At 38.0% G+C, this 20,494-nt stretch overlaps 1 protein-coding gene across 1 annotated transcript in view; it reads left to right on the forward strand.

The window, feature by feature from the left end:
- Positions 1 to 3,049: 3,049 nt before the first annotated feature.
- Positions 3,050 to 20,494, forward strand: part of Smp_146280 (putative calbindin-32) — a gene marked incomplete at both ends in the record, with an annotated part of 62,862 nt that continues 45,417 nt past the window's right edge. The window contains one exon of the mRNA XM_018797683.1: positions 3,050 to 3,236. Within this exon, the coding sequence (XP_018652701.1) occupies positions 3,050 to 3,236 (187 nt within the window). The remainder of the gene's footprint in view (positions 3,237 to 20,494) is intronic.

Below are 20,494 nucleotides of genomic sequence, written 5' to 3' on the forward strand. Positions count from 1 at the left end.
CTATGAATATATATATATATATATATATATATATATATATATATGCATGCCTCTGCCTTCTCGCACCACGGGTGTTGTTCAAGAAATTGAGAGGACGAAAAACGAATGTCCAGTGCTTTAACCCGGTTGGTGGACGAGGTGCATCCACTTAGGGGAATTGGAAAACCCTCATTCCAAACCAATGGTGCACATGGACTTCAGTATCTTGAGAGAACAAATGGCGTATGAACCAATCGTTGGTCACCGGCTACCATGGGACTGCATCTCCTTACGATGCTCCACTGCCTTGTGGACCAGATCTTTAAATCAAAGGCTAAATGTGTGACCTCCTAATAAAGCCACTTGCTTCAGTTTGGGCACCAGTGCAGTATCACAGCCTTCACACAAATCATACGAGATTTGTGCGGCGCATGTATATCTGGTGCTTCCTTGTACCAATATTTATGTGTTTAAATATATATATATATATATATATATATATATATATACTGACAGAATATTAAAATGAAGCCTTATAGATATGAAGGGCGTATTCTCACAATAAAGATTATCTGAAGCAATAAGAAATGTAATAAGAGCATTTGTAATATTATAATTCAACCATAAAACAATCACAATGAAGATAAGTATTGTATTTACTCAGCGGAAATTAATTATTTTTCACTCATTTTTAGACATTAAAAAATAATAATTAACACTAAAATCAAGAAGAATCTTCAACATAAAGAGTCAAATCAGTAACTTTTTTATTGTAGGGACGTTATATAATCAGGAACAATGTTGAGATAAGATGGTGGTCAACAGGAAGCCCTGGACTGAGATGTAATCACAATTGATTGATCACTGGAAGGTGATCAATGTCATATGTGTCTCAGTCCAACAGGAGGTCGGTCACGGCCCGGATAGCTCAGTGGTAACATCTCTGACTGTGAAGCTGAGTGACACGGGATTGAATCCATCGGGGAGCACCAGTTCCCTCAAGATTACAGGTACACTTTGATGACGAGTGCCAAGTAGCACGAAACCAGGGTTCAGGGTTTCCTGTTGACCACCTCCAACCACCATCTTATCTCAACATAGTGGACGCAGTGTCGAGTCACCTAGACTAGTGGCCACACTGCAACTTGTTTGATAGCATTCGATCTGCACTAAGAAGGACTTGACACGCATGACATTGATCACCATTCAGTGATCAAACAATTGTAATTTGGAGCAAGCTTAAACAAACTGGGACAAATTTTCAGCCTGATCTTACCTAAACAGAAAAATATGCAAATGGATATTTTGTTATATTTTATTTATTTATTTGAACACATAAATATTAGTACAAAGGTACATCAAATACATATGTGACATACAATAACAATGGGAATGTGGAGAGATAGATAATGTAAAGTGTGTATAAGAAGAAAGGGAACAGTAACGAACAAAAATTAGTGAATGATAGTGAAATAATGGGAAAGACAGTTCAGTTAACAAAGATACATTTAGAGAGAATTCTTCCAGTTAAAGAAGTTACGTTCATTTTTTATGGATAAAGTAAAAGAAAGTTACAGTAGGATCGCCACTGGTTTTTATTCTGAGCCATATCTGATAACGTCTCTAGTCACTGTGTTACACCATCTCGAGGACCTCGACCAGGCCGTCACGAAGGACCCACAGAAGCCAGTCCTGTACATCTTCCTTTCATACCACGACACTATGTCATACACTAACCACATGGATATTCTATAAGAAAGAGAACAGGAACATTACAAACTATAGACAGACTTAACATATTTCATGTATTCGTTAAAGTTTTCTGTAGGTTACTCTATCTGTAAATTGACGAAACAACGATATATAAATTCTACCTTATGGATGTAGACTATTCATCTTCCTGAGACGAATAGATTTTCCAATCCCGATATTGTTCCTAGTTTTCGTTAGGTATTCAAGGTAGGGATAAGGCATTTAAAATGAGAGTTTTTATCACAAACTGACACCTGGTATAATACAGCAACAATCTGTAGTCATATAAACGAACGAATTTTGCAGGTAAATGCGAAATGCATTGTCTGATTTGTCCTTTCATAAGATCTAATCCCTCTGGGTTAAGGTTTGTTTCAGGACTGAATATTTAGGGTAGTATCGATTTTCGGGCGGAGACGTGGGGAACTACGAAAACCATCATCCAGAAGATACAAGTGTTTATTAACAGCTGTATACGCAAGATACTTCGGATCCGTTGGCCAGACACTATCAGCAACAACCTACTGTGGGAGACAACAAACCAGATTCCAGCAGAGGAAGAAATCAGAAAGAAGAGCTGGAAGTGGATTGGGCGCGCTTTGAGGAAATCACCTAATTGCGTCACAAGACAAGCCCTCACATGGAATCCTGAAGGCCAAAGGAGAAGAGGAAGACCAAAGAACACATTACACCGAGAAATGGTGACAGACATGAGAAGAATGAACAAAAGCTGGATAGAACTAGAAAGGAAGGCCCAGGACAGACTGGGTTGGAGAATGCTGGTCAGCGGCCTATGCTCCATTGGGAGTAACAGACGAAAGTAAGTAAGTAAGTAAGTATCGATTTCGTTGTACAATTTAAAGAGATAATTAAGTATTCGTTACATTTAACACTTATTTTACTCTCTGGTGGCAAAAATTAGATTTTTTTTTAATCATTTTTAACAATTTGAGTAGCTTACTGAAATATTTCTACTACTCATAATCTCTGATATTTTAGTTCCGCCTGAAAACCTGCGATTCACGTTTTGGATCCATATACCACAGAATTATTCAAAATGTTATCAGTCAAAAGATATTATTTTCATTATATTACCTGATCATCTATGTTGACCAATCAAATTTTATCTACTCACTTCTGATTGGCTAATTAGAATTAAATTTTCCCTAAATCTTTTTTTGTTAGTTTGTTCGGTACAATAATGTTAATTTGACGAATTCGAATTCTGCGAAATCAAACAACCAGATCATTTCCACATAATTGATAAAGATAATAATAGTATCTATTATAACACATATACATACCTGATAATAGACTAATGGCTTATCGACGTTTAAGTATGACTCCTGGTGAAGCGTTACAAACTGAAATACCTGAAGCAAGACGTATGGAAAATTATCGATCTGGAAATTGTTTATTAAATTATTTTGATCCAAATACAAAAAAATTTCGTAATTTTACAGCTTCACAATTTGGTGATGTCTGGAATCATTTCGATCAAGATGGTAAGTTCTCTTTTTCTTTTTAAATAAGGTGATTTGTTTTGAATTAGTTGTAAATAGTAATTGTATAATAGTTTTGCCAGTTATTTTAGTAGAAAACTACTGTACTACTTGTGGGGTTACTGAAAATCTCAATACAATCTTAACATAATAAGCACTGTAGATATTGTCCAGAATGACAATAAATACTCTTCAAATCCGTCATTTAACTCCGAGGTTAAGTGGTGACTGATTATTACTGACAAAATTCTTGTATACAGTTAGTTTTTAAAAGTATCTGTTATTTAAATTCAATGGGTATTGTTTACTTGAATCTTTCCATTGATGTTTAGGTCTGCAGTTGATCAGTCTCCTATTGGCATATATGTATTCTATGAGGAATTGCCTCGATATTGCCTTAAGTGACAAGCATTATAAGCATCCATGTTTGTTTATATCTGTTATTTACGTTTGATATTGAGTTAATCTAGAGTTAAGCTATGATAATGAAATTTAAAAAAGCTGTATGTCCTGAATTGTATTCATTATGAAGTGATGTAACCATCAATTGTTGCATACATTGGTGAACTGGTTTATATAAACACATAATAGGTAAGAAGATCAAAAATACCAAATGTAATCTAACCGATTCAGTAACAATATCTAAAATGTCAAGCCCAAACAATGAATTCGTTTAAGATGTTGGTACTAACCTCATAAGCATTAAATAGAAAAAAAAGGTTATAAGTTTTGATAGTTCCATTGTCGGTTACTTCTTTTAAAGGAGACTTGATAATGATCACAATGATAATAATGATACCAATCGACAATAAATGTAATCAGCTGAGCAAATTTACTCTGATGCCAGATCTGAAGTGAACATAGGATAGTAATCTCTAGTTATGCCAGAGTTTCCATAACATGTTTAATAGACTAGAGTGAATCATGCTTTATAATTTAGTGATTTCTAATGTTAAAAATGGCAATTAATTTCATGCTATGAACACTCAGACAATACTAGGAACGTTACCCAGTAATCACCATGAAACATGGGACCAGTATATACACGTATATACCTAAAATGCCGTGAAAATTCACTATTCACCAATGATTGAAATCTGATTCATGGTATGTTCAGAGAAGAGGAACAGCCCATAAGCTAATGGAAGTTTATGAAATAAAATCATTCACTTGGAGGAACGAAGATCAAAATAATTGATTAGCTTTTAAAAAATATTTTTATTTTGCTTAAAAGTTGGAAATGATTAAATATTTTTCAGTTTGGGGTTATGAAGATTATTGAATTTTATTAAAATAGTGATCTGATCAGCACTGGACGACCGTTTCGTCCTATTGTGGGACTCCTCAGACGTTGCATAATATCGTGGATTGGTTGATGTAAGACATTAACACCGTCAAACAACGGCTTAGTAGTTGAGGGATTCCCTACTGAGCCGAAACGGACAATCAGTCTTTAACGATCGTCTAACATTGATCGGTTCATGATTTCAATGAAACTTGAATATTTCTCATTTATATTTCCTTGGACTAGATTGTCAGGCGAAACATTGGATTCACTTCAGATTCATTCACTGAGATTTTACAAAAAATATTATTCCTATTTAATGTCTTACATCAATTTGGCGCCTAAATACTATGAAACTATTCGCTCTAATTTGGATGAAAGTTCTGATATATAAACGACAATAATTATTGTAGAATCAAGTGTCTCCTAAGTAACCCATATACGAATAGATTTGTTTATATAAACTTATATATATAGAATGTTTCACTTGGTAACTATTTGTTTAACATTAGGTATAGTAACATTGATTTCACTGGTGAAAAGTTAATTACTAATCCTTTCTAATATTCATTCAATTTTGATTCACAAGTGAATGAATTAAATGTAAATGAAATAGAGGAAGATAGTTTGATGTCATCTTATAGAAGAAATATATGTAAATTATTATGATAACGATAATCAGAACTATGAAAATGGTGGTACTTACAGAATGGGAGTTTATGGAGATTGTAGTAATGTATTGGTCGAATTCATGAATAATTTTAAGCTAAGCTACCATTGAAAACCTGGAAGCATTGGACAACCGTTTCGTCCTAGTAAGGAATTCCTCACCAGTGCGCATCCAATTACTCATTGAAGTCAATGATGGGCGGTGGCATAATTTCGTGAATTGGTTGGAGTTAGACATTGATACCGTGGGATGCTGACCGGCACAATGGTCTAGAGGTTAAGTGTTTGCTCGTGAGATCGAGGGTCATGGGTTTGAGTTCCGCGTTTGGGATCGCAGATGCGTACTGCTAAGGAGTCCCATACTAAGGTAAGTTGGTCGTCTTGTGCTTTCAGGTTTTCCATGGTGGACTGACTTACATCGACTCATGTATTCAACTCTTAGATTATATGTATTTCATGTTACATTAACTTTGAATCCGCCATAGAAAAGATGTTTAGATTTAAAGAGTTAACTGCACAATCAACCTACATCATTTCATATATTTCATGTTAAGATCATCTATTGAAAAAATGAATAGCTAATTTGATATAACTGAAAGACAATATCATAAAAATGAATCCTAATCATTTCATGAATCTTATGCCCCCAAATGCCCTGGTACGGCCGAGGGTGAGGAGAGTCCGCTCTCCATCTCCAAATGCTCTCATATGGCCACGCGTATATAGCCTCTTACAGGGAAGTCCTACTCAATGCCTTCTAGAACCACAGGTGTTGTTTACGAAATTGAGAGGACAAAAAGTGAATGTCTGGTGCTCTAACCGGGTTGGTGGACACGGCGAGTCCACCTAAAGGAGTTGGAAAACCCTCATTCCGAACCAATGGTGCACATGGACTCCAGTATCCTGAGGGAACAAATGACGTATAAATCAATCGTTGGTCACTGGCTACCATGGGACAACATCTCCTCACGATGTTCCACTACCTTATGGATCAGATCTTTAGGTCGAAGGCTCCGGGTGTGGCCTTCTAAGAAAACCACCTATTTCGGTTTGGGCACCCGCTCAGTATCATAGCCCTCAGACAAACTAATAAAATGACAATTTTTTGTGTGGCACATATATAATGTAGTTGTAACTTATATCTTCAAATAGTCTGATATTTCTTCTCATTAATTTTTATTTCCCTTTTTCTTCTTTCCGAAAAAATATTGATTATCCAGGCGTTTTTTTTCTTTTTGAATGATCATTCGAAAACTAAGTCAAATGTTTATTGTTCACCTGTTGTATACAAGGAAAGACCGGTATCCAAACAAAATAGACAAATAACGTATAAGAAAGCGCCTTTACATTAAAGAAATAGTCTAGAAGTCATTCATTTTTATGGAAGTATCACTTCTTTTTCTGCAGGTCACAAAATACATTTAAGAACTTTAAATTCGGTCAAATTATATATATATATATATGTATATATATATATATATATATCCGTTTCGATTCTTAAGTATAAAGAATTATTAGAAGGGGTTTTCTGGAGATTTTAGTAGCTTTATACAGTTGAGATCATGAGTCAATTAAAGCTAAAACACCATGGAAAATCTGGAAGCAATGGACGGCTGTTTCGTTCTATTGTGCGACTCCTCATCAGTGCGCATCCACGATCCCTCCTTGTGAGATTCGAACCCAAGACCTACCAGTCTCGCGCCACAGCACTTAACCGATAGACCACTGAGCCGGCATAGAACGGTGTTAATGTCTAACTTCAACCAATCCACAAAATTGGGCAACGATTCACCAATGTCATCAGTGAGTTGTGGGTGGGTTCGAATCTCGCATGGCGGGATCGTGGATGCGCACTGCTGAGGTGTCCCACAATAGGACGAAACGGCCGTTCATCGCTTCTAGATTTTCCATTGTGGTCTTGTTTCCATTGACTCATGATCTCAACTCTATATAGAGAATTAGTTTATATATATATATATGTGAATAGAACTCTGGTAGTTGTTAGATAGTTGTTAGTTAGATATTGTATTCTAAATTCTCAATGTATAAGATAACTATCTACCTTAGCAACTCGATTTGTGTTTAGCTCAGATTAAATATAGCCTAAATAATATATATTAAAAAAAATTTATAACTAATTTCGAGAGGTAATTCTCTAAGCTCTAATGAAAAGCTCTGACTAATGGAGGTCAACCATATTGGATATAAGACACTTATTTATGGGTGATATTGATATAGCAATATCATGAATTGAATGAAATTATAAATGTAAGCTATTAAATGTCACCTCACTTATCGGTTCATCACATGACCTACTAGTCTTATGTTCGGTCGGGGTGGCGTTGTGGATATACACCCCGGAAGAATCCCACACTATTTTGAAACTACTGTTCAACGGTTTCTGATTTATTATAGTTTTCTAACTATAATCAGAGTAAGTAATGAAAATCAGAAAATTTATGATAATATTTACAAACTACATACATTATTCATCAGTACCTATATTCGACGGTAGAAATCATTTTATTGATTGAGATTGTTTATCCTTACAGTATGTTTTTTGTTAACACTAATGAATATCAAAACTCATAAGATAGCCACTTTTACAAATAAAAGTTTAAACTATCAGAAGGGGGTTTGTGTAGATTACAGTAATTTTATAGTTGAAATCATGAGTCAATTGAAGCTAGACCATCATGGAAAACCTGGAAGCACTATTTGACGGCCGTTTCGTCCTATTGTGGGACTCTTCAGCGGTGCGCATCCACGATCCCACGTCGCGAGATTTGAAGCGCTCGCGCTCGATACTGTTAGGTCCTGGGTTCTTTGGCACCAGTTGAGATTTTACAGGAGGACTCTCCAATGTAAAACGCATCACAATCGACATAGGCCAATTTGTGTGGATTTGAACAGGATCGTATCTTTTATTCTGACTAAAGCGTTCTTAGTGTTAGTTGTCTTATAAAAACCTATTATAATTCTGATCGCACCAAAAATATTCTGCACTGTTTTCCTTTGTACTATTTAAACTTGTGTTAATTTAATGTCGGTTATTTATTTACTCTGAAGAAGTGGCCTACATTAAGTCACCAAACATCAGAAATGTAATTGTTCTACTCATTGGGGTATAACAAAAACATATATTTATCATTTTAGTATGCTTATAGCTACTAATTGTAGTAATACAATTTATATGTTCAATGTTTGAAACCAACTAGTGTTTAGAAATGTTTTGATATTCATTGACAGGGTATAAAGATAATGATTGCCAAACATGTCAATAATATTAAAGCCAGTTTTGTAAACAGATATTTTGAATATGTACTATTTGATCTCAATCATTACTGGGGTATGACAGTTATTTGTGGGTTCTGATGTACACTAAACTCATTGGTTACCAGTTTTGTGTTGATTACACTCAACAATCTGAAACTGAGTAAAATGCTGTATGATGTCAAGTTCATTCAAATGTTTAGCATCCAGTAACCCAATCGATAAAGTTTAATCACAAAGGACGATTAAACAAATTTTATGTCGACTACCAATACATAATAGTTCAGTAGAAATGTCTTAGTCCTACAAGAGATTAATTGTGGTTCGAATATATATCTTCATTTTTACAATGCCATGATTAATAATCTAACTGAAACTAAATTTCAATTATTGATTTCTGAAGAATCTCAACCAGCAAGTTGCATACCATTAAGGATTTCTCTTAACATGTTTTAATAATTCTTTCTCACTGGATAGTTTTTATCAATAAAAAATTGACTCATCATTTCCACGAGATCTCTTCTGATAATGATCATATGCTCACTAGTGACTGGCTCCACGAGGTATTTCCTGAAGTTCTAGTGAGAAACACTGACCAGTGGAGTTCAACCACGTCTGTTGTGAGATATCAACTCACTGTAGACAATTGGTGAATGGTTATTCAACTTCGTGGATTGGTTGAAGTTAGACATTAACAGAATTGGATGCCTGCCGGCTCAGTGGTCTACAAGTTAAGCGCTCGCGCGCGAGACTGATAGGTCCTGAGTTTGAATCTCGCGAGGCGGGATCGTGGATGCGCAATGCTGAGGAGTCTTACAATAGGATGAAGCGGCCGTCCAGTGCTTCTAGGTTTTCCATGGTGTTCTAGCTTCAATTGACTCACGATTTCAATTAGGTTTATGGCTGATGAAATGAATCTAATCACCTGTTTAGTCTTGAATACTTAATGAGAACAATAAATAATTTAAAGAGAAAGGATTTATCTTATTCCATAAATGTTTACATGGAAATTGGTCAGTAACTCATTGTTTACATATAATACATTCTTTTACATATCACATGTTACTGAACAAACAAAACAGAAGTCTGTATGTTATTTACATTAGTTATGAATAGTTAATTGATAAATAGTAAGTAAGAAACTATAAAGAACAGAGTTTACATAAACATTGAATTGAATCTTTAAGATAAGTGAATTGTGTCTACAAATGTTATATAAAGTAAGTTTTTCGTCCTATTTACCACTCATCAGATGGATGTGCCTATATCCAAGTATTGACATTCATATTCGGACTCGAACTCAGTACCTTACATCTTTAACTCTTATCTGTTATCAATTGAGCTACTAAGCACAGTTAATCACTAATTTGATTATGTTTGCATCATTAAAAGTAGAATAAGCTTAAGACGAACTGTCAAACCTTATTAAACATTCATATTTGAGGGTTTGTAAATTTTATAGCAAAGTATCAAATTGTTTAAGCCATGGATACACTTTACTTTGACAACAGTAACAATAATAATACAGTAAAAGGACGATGTATGAACGTGCTTAAAACAACCAGGATGAGTTTTCAGCTGAAATCTTTAAAAAAACCTAGATACATTTTAAGGAATGCCTTCATTGTTCCTAGTTCGCGTTAGGGTTAAAGATAAAAGATCAAAGTCTTCACCATGAATTAATATCACCTATAATACCATAAAGGTTTCTATACGTATGGATTGATGAGTTTCGTGAAAAAACCTAAGAAGTGTTGTCTGACTAGTTTGTTCAAAAAATTTAATCCCACCAAGTTAATGTTCATTTCAGAAATTAGTGTTTTGAGTTAAGATTTAGGGACGTTGTTAAGTTACCTGTTATATACAATCTACAGCGACAGAATTGAGGACTCAATACATTCAAAACTATCATTCCTACTCTATAAAGACAGCAACTAATTTCTCGTTATCATTTTAAACTTTTTGAGCAGTATGCAAAGGTACTGTAGTGAGCAAGAACACACACGGGGACGACCGAATGTATTTAAACACGAACTTACAAAATTTCTTAGTAAAATCTGAGAACTATACAGTGTCAATCAATTGTATCAAATTTGGCTGTTCCTTCTGCAAAATGTCAATCAATCGTCTCAGAATTCATTGTTCTTTCATTTCCACATCAATCATTCTCTGTTCTCGTTCTATTCTTTCCTATCTTCTTAACCTTCTATAGCCAAGCATTTTACTTTATATTAATGATACATACTACTTATATCTATCGACCTAAGCAGAACACATCACACTATTTTTAGTTCTCATTATACCTAAACGCCGTATTCTCAATTCTAGCTAGCTTGTTCCTACACTATACTATTGTAGTGGATGTCGAGTCGTGGACGGACTATGATCACCACTACTATTCGATTACGTGTCCAAAAACGACTTGGTTCCCTTGATAGCCCGTAAATCAGAAGGCTTTACTAGTCCAGATCAAGTATATTTATTGGCGATCTCGTGGTATCGAAATAATACCGAGACGTGCCAAAGAGTACAAGCGAATAAGCAGTGCGTGAGCAAGCTTGAACCAAACAAGGCGGATAGCGGAACAAGAAGTGAAACTGATACAGTTAAACAAATACAGTAAAACAATCTCTGGTACAATTGGTTACAATAATAATAATTGTTTCTGTTATTCCAATCGTGTTCTTATCGAGACTGGCCGGTCACTACAGGAGCCCCCCGCTAGAAAGGGTTTACTCTTTCGATACGTAGCGGTTTCGCTCGTGGGACTGATCGCGAAACGTGCCATTGTAGGACGAAGGCGTTGGCAGAACAGGGAGTGATCGTTGATCCTCGAGTTGCCACCAAAAGTCTTTGACGTAGAACGGTATCAGAAGGAACGTACTGTATTGATTGCTTGGATTAGCATGCTACACCAGAGTGGTTTGTATCCAGAATCTGAAGGTTGCGTTCGTAGAGGTCCGGACCAGAAACGCTGCAGACGTAGGACGAAACCAGATTGAGCCAAGGAACCAGATGCGACCAGGATAACCATGTTCGGGACCAAATGTATGTCATACGTATTTGGAGTCAGAGAGATCGACTGAGTGCGTTGACTATAGCGTGGGTGATCAGGCCAGCTTTCGCCAAGATTGACTAAAGTCGACGATACCAGAACAGCGATGGTCAGAGGCGTAGGCTCGGGGTAAACAAAAAAAAATGAAAGAAAAAGAGAAAAGTGTAGCTTTCGTGTAGTATAGGGGTAGATTCCTATACTGTATCCGTAGTTGGTTATGAGGTTAGTCGAGAAAGCGTACGGGTAAGCGTACTCGGCGACCAGAACGTGAGACGGTAGTCTCGTTCGAACCTCGTGAGCCTGCAATCTCATCCGCAGTCAAGGGCGGTGTGGTCTGCCGGTCTGGACGTGAGACGGAAGTCTCGTCCGTAGACGGGGCAGATGACACGTGCTGTTGACTGGGACGTGAGAATGAGGTCTCAGGTGCATCTAGCGTGGGATCCGAAGTAGATGTAGAGATCCCGCTAGAAGCTTTGATGGGTCTAGCATTAAGTCTCGGCTTATCAGGTATAGCACTGTCATCGACGTGTGCTGGCTTGAGACGATCAATGCTGACTGTTTCGATGCGGCCACGTCGATCAACCTTGAAGGTCTTTTCGTGACGGGAAATCACGTGAAAAGGTCCTTCGTAAGGCTGTTGTAGAGGTTTGCGTACCGAATCTACTCGTATGAAAACATGTGAACAGGTAGATAACTCTCGAGGGAGAGCGACCTGTCGATGTTGTATACGAGTCGACACCGGAGTCAGTGTTCGCATGAATGCAGACAGTCGTTGGACGTAGTCTGATTCGCCGAACTTAGTGCTGCTCCGTGGTGTGAAAAATTCCCCAGGCAGACGCAATGTCGTGCCGTAAACAAGTTCAGCGGCGGAACATTGAATATCTGCCTTTAGACTCGTTCTGATTCCCAGGAGGACGAGCGGAAGGGTTTCGTACCAATTGTTGTTTACGTGTGCTCGAAGAGCACTTTTAAGTTGGCGATGAAACCGTTCAACTAAACCGTTTGATGCTGGATGGTAGGCGGTAGTGCGTATGCGTTCCGTACCAAGCAGCCGTGTTAGTGAGGAGAATAATGCGGACTCAAATTGTTGTCCTCGGTCAGTCGTGACAGTCGAGGGACAACCGTACAGTGCTATCCATCGTTCTACGAAGCGGTGAGCGACTGTCTCCACCGTAATAGACGTGATGGGAATAGCTTCGGGCCATTTTGTGAAACGATCAATGCACGTGAGTATGTGATCATACCCGTGCGATGGTGGTAATGGTCCTACAATGTCTATGTGAACGTGATCGAAGCGAGCATCAGGCGTAGCGAAAGTGCCAATAGGGGCAGCTACGTGCCTGTGCACTTTTGATCGTTGACATTGCAAGCATTGCTTTACCCACATACGGACATCTTTATTCATTGACGGCCAGACGTATCGTGCAGCGATGAGGCGTAGGGTGGCTGCGATACCAGGATGAGATAGACCATGAAGGGCATCAAAGACGAGACGGCGATAAGCGGAGGGTACGATGGGTCGAGGGAGGCCCGTAGAAGTATCGCATAGGATAGTACCTGAGCTAGTAGCTAGGGGTACTTCCCGACACTGAAGGGACGTAGACTGTTGTGCTTCCGTGCATGAAGTATCGTTTGCTTGGGCGGCGGCTATAGCAGGTAGGTCAAGCATTGGCAAAGTAACTGCATTAAGTTGGATACGTGATAAAGCATCAGCAACACAGTTCGACTCGCCTTTGATGTGACGAAGGTCTGTCGTGAACTGGGAGATATAGTCCAAATGTCTGCACTCTCGTGGTGAGTAGCGGTCAGACTTGGTATGCAGAGCATACGTTAAGGGCTTATGGTCGGTGAATAAGATGAACTTACGACCTTCTACAGCGTGCCGGAAATGTTTGATGGCGCAGTAGGCTGCTAGCAGTTCGCGACCAAAAGCGCTATATCTCGTCTCCGTGGGAGTGAGGCGTCGTGAGAAAAATTCGAGGGGCTGCCAACTACCGGAGATATTCTGTTGCATAACGGCTCCTATGGCGAAATCCGATGCATCAACCGCTATACTAAGCGTGGCTGATGGGTCAGGATGCACGAGAAGTGTGGCTTGAGCTAGGGCCGTTTTGATATCTGAAAATGCAGTACGTGCGGCGTCGTTCCATTCCAGTTTGCGTGGATTACCGCGAAGTAAATCGGTTAACGGTCGTAACTGTTCTGCCGCGTGCGAAATGAAGCGTCGTTAGAAGTTGACCAAACCGAGAAATGCCTTCAGTTCCTTGAGTGTGGACGGTACAGTGTACTCCATTATAGTACGTACTTTATCCTCACAAGGTAGAATACCCTCATGCTTAATAACATGACCTAAGAATTTTATTTCCTTCTTCCCGAGTTCACACTTGTCGGGGTTGACTATTATTCCATTATCCGAAAGGCGCTGGAATAGTAGCGTCAGGTGTTGATAATGTTCATCTACGTTTGATGATGCGATTAGCAGGTCATCAATATAGACGTGAACAAAATCTAGGTCTCGTACAATGCTATCGATAAACCTTTGGAAAGTTTGAGCAGCATTCCGTAATCCAAATGGCATTCGTAGGAACTCAAATAAACCGAAAGGAGTCGTGATAGCAGTTTTCTCTATATCTTCAAGAGCGACTGGGATCTGGTGATATGCTCGTACCAGATCGATCTTGGAAAAAATTGTCGTGCCCTTGAGTGATGCTGTGATGTCATGTATGTGGGGGATGGGATAGCTATCGAAACGTGTAGCTGTGTTTAACGCTCGGTAGTCTCCGCATGGTCTCCAACTAACCCCATCCTTTTTTCGAACCATGTGGAGAGGTGAGGCCCAAGGACTGTGAGAAGGACGAATAATACCAGTAGCTAGTAAATTGTCAAACTCACGTTTAGCGAAAGCTAATTTGTCCGGTGCCAGTCGGCGAGGTCTTGCCGTGACTGGTGGTCCGCGGGTGACTATGTGGTGTACCACACGATTGGTCACCGATGGAGTCTCCTCGAGAGGTTTAGTTAATTTGGGGAATTTCTGAAATAAAACGTGGAATAAATCGTCACGCGAATGAAATACACCTGTGATTCGGTACGCGTTTGTGTGGGCTTTAGAGCCCATAAAGTTGCTGTTCGACGAAGTATCAATTAGCTGCAGCCTACGTGAATCGACTAGCAATTCATAGTGCTGTAGGAAATCGATACCGAGTATAGCTGTGGGAACATCGGCAATGATGAACGTCCACAGATACTGTCGTCGGTTGCTCAGGTTGACCGTAAGTTGTCGTGTACCATAGGTGGGAATGACTGAGCCATTCGCAGCGCGTAGTCGAAGCATAGTGGCTTGAGACTTACTGTTACCGATAGGTACGACAGAAACTTGGGCACCCGTATCCACAAGGTACCTAGCGTTGGTGCGATAATCGTGCACGTAAAATAAACGGCCAACCTGAGGTGAAGTGCCGGCGAGTACGGCCGCATTTACTCGCCGGCTGAGGAGTTTCCCGCCTTGTATGAGCAGGGAGCTCGACAATGACGGGCACCGGCTCCGAAAGCACGGTGAAACCAGCACCAACCTGGACTCGCTTCCGAAACCGCCTTCTGGCGTGGCTTGGAAGATGCCCGCTTGGGGCGAGTCGTTACGGCCTTACGAGATTGTGACCTGGGTCGGGGGGCGTAGGGGGCTGGCACATTTGCGCGGTCTCGGAAACTGAGACGAGTATGGATACATCTGTCCCTATCCCCATGAGCCGGAGGTCGTCTAGCATCGAGATCAACGTTAGAACGGGAAGTACTAGCAACCAAATAGTCGTCTTTGGTGTTAACTCGTGCTACAATCTTATCTGCTATGAGGGCCACCTTGTTGAGCGGGGTGTCCTCGAGCAGAGCCGTAAGGGTTGGCTGGATACTGACTGGTAAGGCTTCGAGCCACAACTCTTTGACTATCTCAGAGTCAGCTGTCATGTTTCCTGCAAGGGATTGCAGGCGCGTGAGGTGGTGGCTCGGCTTAGCATCACCCATAGGGTGACGTGCTAATAGTGTCCTCAATCGTTCCTCTCTTGATGGGAGGAAATGTCGAAGGATGGCATCCTTAAGACGGTCATAAACGTTTGGAACGTTGGGATTGAGGACAACCTCACGGACAGCGGTTAGGTGATCCCCGGGCAATGATTCCAAAGCGTAGGCGTACTTCTGCCTTTGATTGGTTATGCGGCGGATCTCAAATTGAGATTCCAGTGCCGCGAACCAGACTTCTGGATCATGAGGGATGAAAGGAACCGGTCGAAAACTGATAACCTGTATCTCGGAGTCTATCATATTTATGTTATTCTTATCGTTATCTACCATATTAAGTTGCCAAAATATTATATATTGAAAAATATCAATACGAATATATGCAACAGATGTGGATAGATAAATAGACTCACCGGATTGATCTGGTTTGGAGAATTGGCCAAGTTTGACTTGTGCTCGATGGATTGGGTTACCAGCTGTATTGCGTGTTCCAAATACGGCTCACCAGTTGTAGTGGATGTCGAGTCGTGGACGGACTATGATCACCACTACTATTCGATTACGTGTCCAAAAACGACTTGGTTCCCTTGATAGCCCGTAAATCAGAAGGCTTTACTAGTCCAGATCAAGTATATTTATTGGCGATCTCGTGGTATCGAAATAATACCGAGACGTGCCAAAGAGTACAAGCGAATAAGCAGTGCGTGAGCAAGCTTGAACCAAACAAGGCGGATAGCGGAACAAGAAGTGAAACTGATACAGTTAAACAAATACAGTAAAACAATCTCTGGTACAATTGGTTACAATAATAATAATTGTTTCTGTTATTCCAATCGTGTTCTTATCGAGACTGGCCGGTCACTACACTATTGTCAGTAATGCTATTAGTAATTTGAATTAACTAATATCCTACTTCCATTCAATGGCTTAAGTAATACAAACAAATAGATTGGTAAAAGTACTATAAGATAGGGTTAAATAAAGTGATGATTATTGAATGACCTTCAATTTGATCCATAGTTTAATGACTAAACATTTTATTTAGTCATGTGAGACACTCCATTAAACTATTTGTAAACAAATATAAGTCAGTTAAAAGTATAAATTTATAAACGAACTTATTTCTACAAAGTGATCTTACTGGTTCAATAAATTAGTCTATTCAATTTGGTCAGGTTTGTTGCTCAGTTAGATTACACCATCAAATTGAATAATTATTCTCGTTATAAGCTATTATCAATCCGTTATAAACAAAGATGGATAATGACTAGCAGTGGAGCTCGTCAGTCATATGTACCCACATATCACCGTTGATGTCCACTCTGGGACTCGAATCTAGTACCGTTCACTTCAAACACCATCACGTTATCTACTTAGCTTGTGAAGTGGTGTGAAGTTCAAATTCACTTGATATTGTTTACTTGTATCAATCCAATCAGAAGATAATACTTGATTACAATATGCCATGATATCTCTATGATATTTACATATTGTCATTTGAACCAATAATAGGTACTTTGTGTTATAGACAACAATAACCGAGACTTGAACTCAGTATATTTCACTTCATATGCATTATCCACAAACTCTCAATTGTACTCTTCAATACTGGGATATGGACAAATCCAGATGATAAGTATTATTAAATAATACGAAATCGGGTCATGATTTACGCTGATATACACTATTCAACTTCAATTAGGAACTTACTACTTAATAACAACATCGTGATCAGTAGTTCAAGATGCATATGCTTCAATAGAGATTAGTCGATTGTAGTCTATGACATCAATAACACGAATATATAGACTCTTACAGACAATTTTAGGTAAATTCACTCTTCTGAAATGTATTATTTTACTAATTTCCCCGGTTAATTTATTTTTGCTGAACATTCACATCGGTTGCATAAAAGATGTTTAAAAAACCACGTAAGTATATTCAGAAGGGGTTTTGTGGAGATTTAGTATTTTCATAGTTTAAAGCGTGAGTCAAATGAAGCTAGACCACCAGGGAAAACCTGGGAGCCCTGAACGGCCGTTTCGTCCTCTTGTGGGACTGGTAAGTCCTGGGTTCGAATCTCGCGAGGCGAGATCATGGATGCGCACTGCTGAGGAGTTCCACAATAGGACGAAGTGGCCGTCCAGTGATTCCAGGTTTTCCCTGGTGATCTAGCTTCAATTGACTCACGCTTTCAACTATGAAAAAACGTAAAGACAAATGCTAGTTCATAAGATATAGTATAATTATCAGTGGTATTAGAAAAGATTAGGAATAAACGTTAGGATTCAAGAGTGGATAATTAATTGGTTAGATAAAAATAATTTCGAAAATTTGGACCTAACAGAATATAAATGGTTCATGCATTTGTTCCATTTCAATTTATTTTAATCTATGTCACACATCATCAATCATAAGTTACAATAATCGTGACGGCCCTAAACAAGAACCTTCCAACGTCAATGACTTCATGGACTGATGTGACATTTTGATTGTATCATCGTTAGCTTTCTTTAGATCTATTCGAATACTATCCAATATTGTACGTCGAAGGAGGTTATAGTTAAGCGTACGAAATAAGTAGTATTCCAACAAGTTTAATGGATGAAGTCTCATTACCTCATTAAGTAATTTATCATTTTTACTTGAACCCCATTAATTCTAACCCCATCATTGTTTACTTGGTAGCCCCATCTGAAATAAATAACGCTTCAGTGACACCTATGACCAAATACCAATAAGCTACGAGTATTCTTTGTTTCTTAGGGACACATTTCACAGCCACCAAGTAGAACATAATGAACCAGTGATCGGTAAATTCATCATGTGGCCAAAGGATAGGTATCTAGACTACATCACCAGTGGCGTAAGGTGGAAAATTTCGAACAAACCTTCTAAATTTATTCGGAAATTTGGTCAAACGCTAACTCACCAGAGCTGATGAAACTTTCAAGATCAATCAAGTGATCAACACTCTGAACTAATTCACTTTCTTGTTCACACATTGACGCCAACAAATGGTATTGATTTTATAATAAACTAAGATATTTACAAAGCACTTGTAATTGGTTTTAACTGACGTGTTTTCTTTTTTGGAGAACACATAAAAAGTTTGAATTGGATGTTTGAATATAAAACTACTCAGTATCTTTGTTTACCCTTCACTCAAATATGAACGATTTTATTCTAACTAGTTTTACATCAGTCACTCAAATGGTTACCAAAAATTGAAGTGACAATCTATCATTATTTCGTTTATGTAATGCTAGTTGATTTAAAGGTGAAGAACATTGTATTATTGACGAATTCCACTGAGTCTAAATGTATTTATTAGATCAACCACTTCTATGGAATCGATTACATTTAGTTGGCGTAGACCAGTGACGTGATAAAAAGATAGTGTTATATCTTGTGGCCGAGTGGATGCCTAGTTAATGTGTGACGTGATACGACCGCCAATCAGAGAGCAACGAATTATCGATTGGAACAGTGACACACGAAAACTGTACGAGCAGTCTAGAGTGCCTATCGATCCTGCTTCTGCGTAGCCCAGCCAGTTAAGTCCAAAACACCAATAACAGCCTCTGTGGTATGAATCATTGTATTTCAAACATACCGAGTTTATATACCAAACAGACTGACCACATCGTACCAATAAAATAGAAAATAACATTTGTACAAGAGTTAGCCAAATGTAGTTGTGAATAAGGGAAGCAGTAATTAATAGACTGGGTATAACTCAAGAATGGTAAATCGTACAATAATAGTCTACAGGTCAAAATAAAGCTCACAATGAAAGGAACATGAATATGAGTAGTTTAATTATTTAGCAAATATACGATAAAAATTATATGCATAATATTGGTCCATAAATGGATCCCGAAGTTACCATTCACTATTGTTATCGGGGAATAACAGATAGATTATAAGGTATCATATAGAATCGTATCCAACTAGCCTGCCATTCATGTCTAAATTTCACATCTTACATATATTAGAAGATATGGGTTTGTACAATCTTTCTCTCTATCCTATCTTCCTAGTTAGAACCATGTAGTCAAGCAATATTTCGGTTGTTACGCTAAAATAATCCATTTCATTATTAAGCTTACTATTATTTGTTTTACTGATAATAAAATGCTTGTAATTGACTTACTACCATTTATTAGAAAAAGCATATTGTATACATTCTTAGGTAATATAGATCATTTAATGTAAAGGTATGATACATATCAATCAAAATACTAAAATGATTCTATCCATCAGTCAATACAGATGTAAATGTGTACAGTCTTTTGGATTTCCATAATACATGCAAGGGACGGAACAAAGATTCTTATTATAATGAATTAGGTTTTTTTCTCTGGCTACTTTGTTCTGTTTTCTCTTTGTTTAAAAAAACGTCGTCCTCTTAGTTAAATCATTTAATTTATGAATAGATTGAATAGTAGTAGACAATTTTTCACCATACAAATGAACAATATGAAGTTTTTTTTCGATAATTTTAAGATTGTAGTGTAGTGACGTCTACTCACAAGATTGTTTGTAAGTAGTGTATCACGAAACATGATGTTGAAGTTGCAATAATTGTCAGATGGAGTAAAGAGTTTTAGTGCATCGAAAGCATGGTGTTGACAAAACACTGGGAGACCAGATGAGATGGCAGAAAACACTAAAAGATGAAAATGAATAATTGAAAGCTATGTATGATGCAATAGATGAACATTATATTATCATTCGATAAGTGGTTAAGGATAGAGATAGCGCACTAAATATTCAAAATATTTATTCTTTCGTGAACCTTTAGCTTTAACTTTCTTTGTCCATGAAAAATACATCACCATTAATGTATATGTATAAAATTATGTGATATTGAAATCATTGAAAATATTTGTGAAATGGAGATGAATATCTTTCTAACTATAGTTGAATATGATATGTCAAGATTAAACAGATTTCTCAGTTTTCATT

The sequence above is a fragment of the Schistosoma mansoni genome, chromosome 5 (assembly GCF_000237925.1).
Source record: "Schistosoma mansoni strain Puerto Rico chromosome 5, complete genome".
Lineage (NCBI taxonomy): Eukaryota > Metazoa > Platyhelminthes > Trematoda > Strigeidida > Schistosomatidae > Schistosoma > Schistosoma mansoni.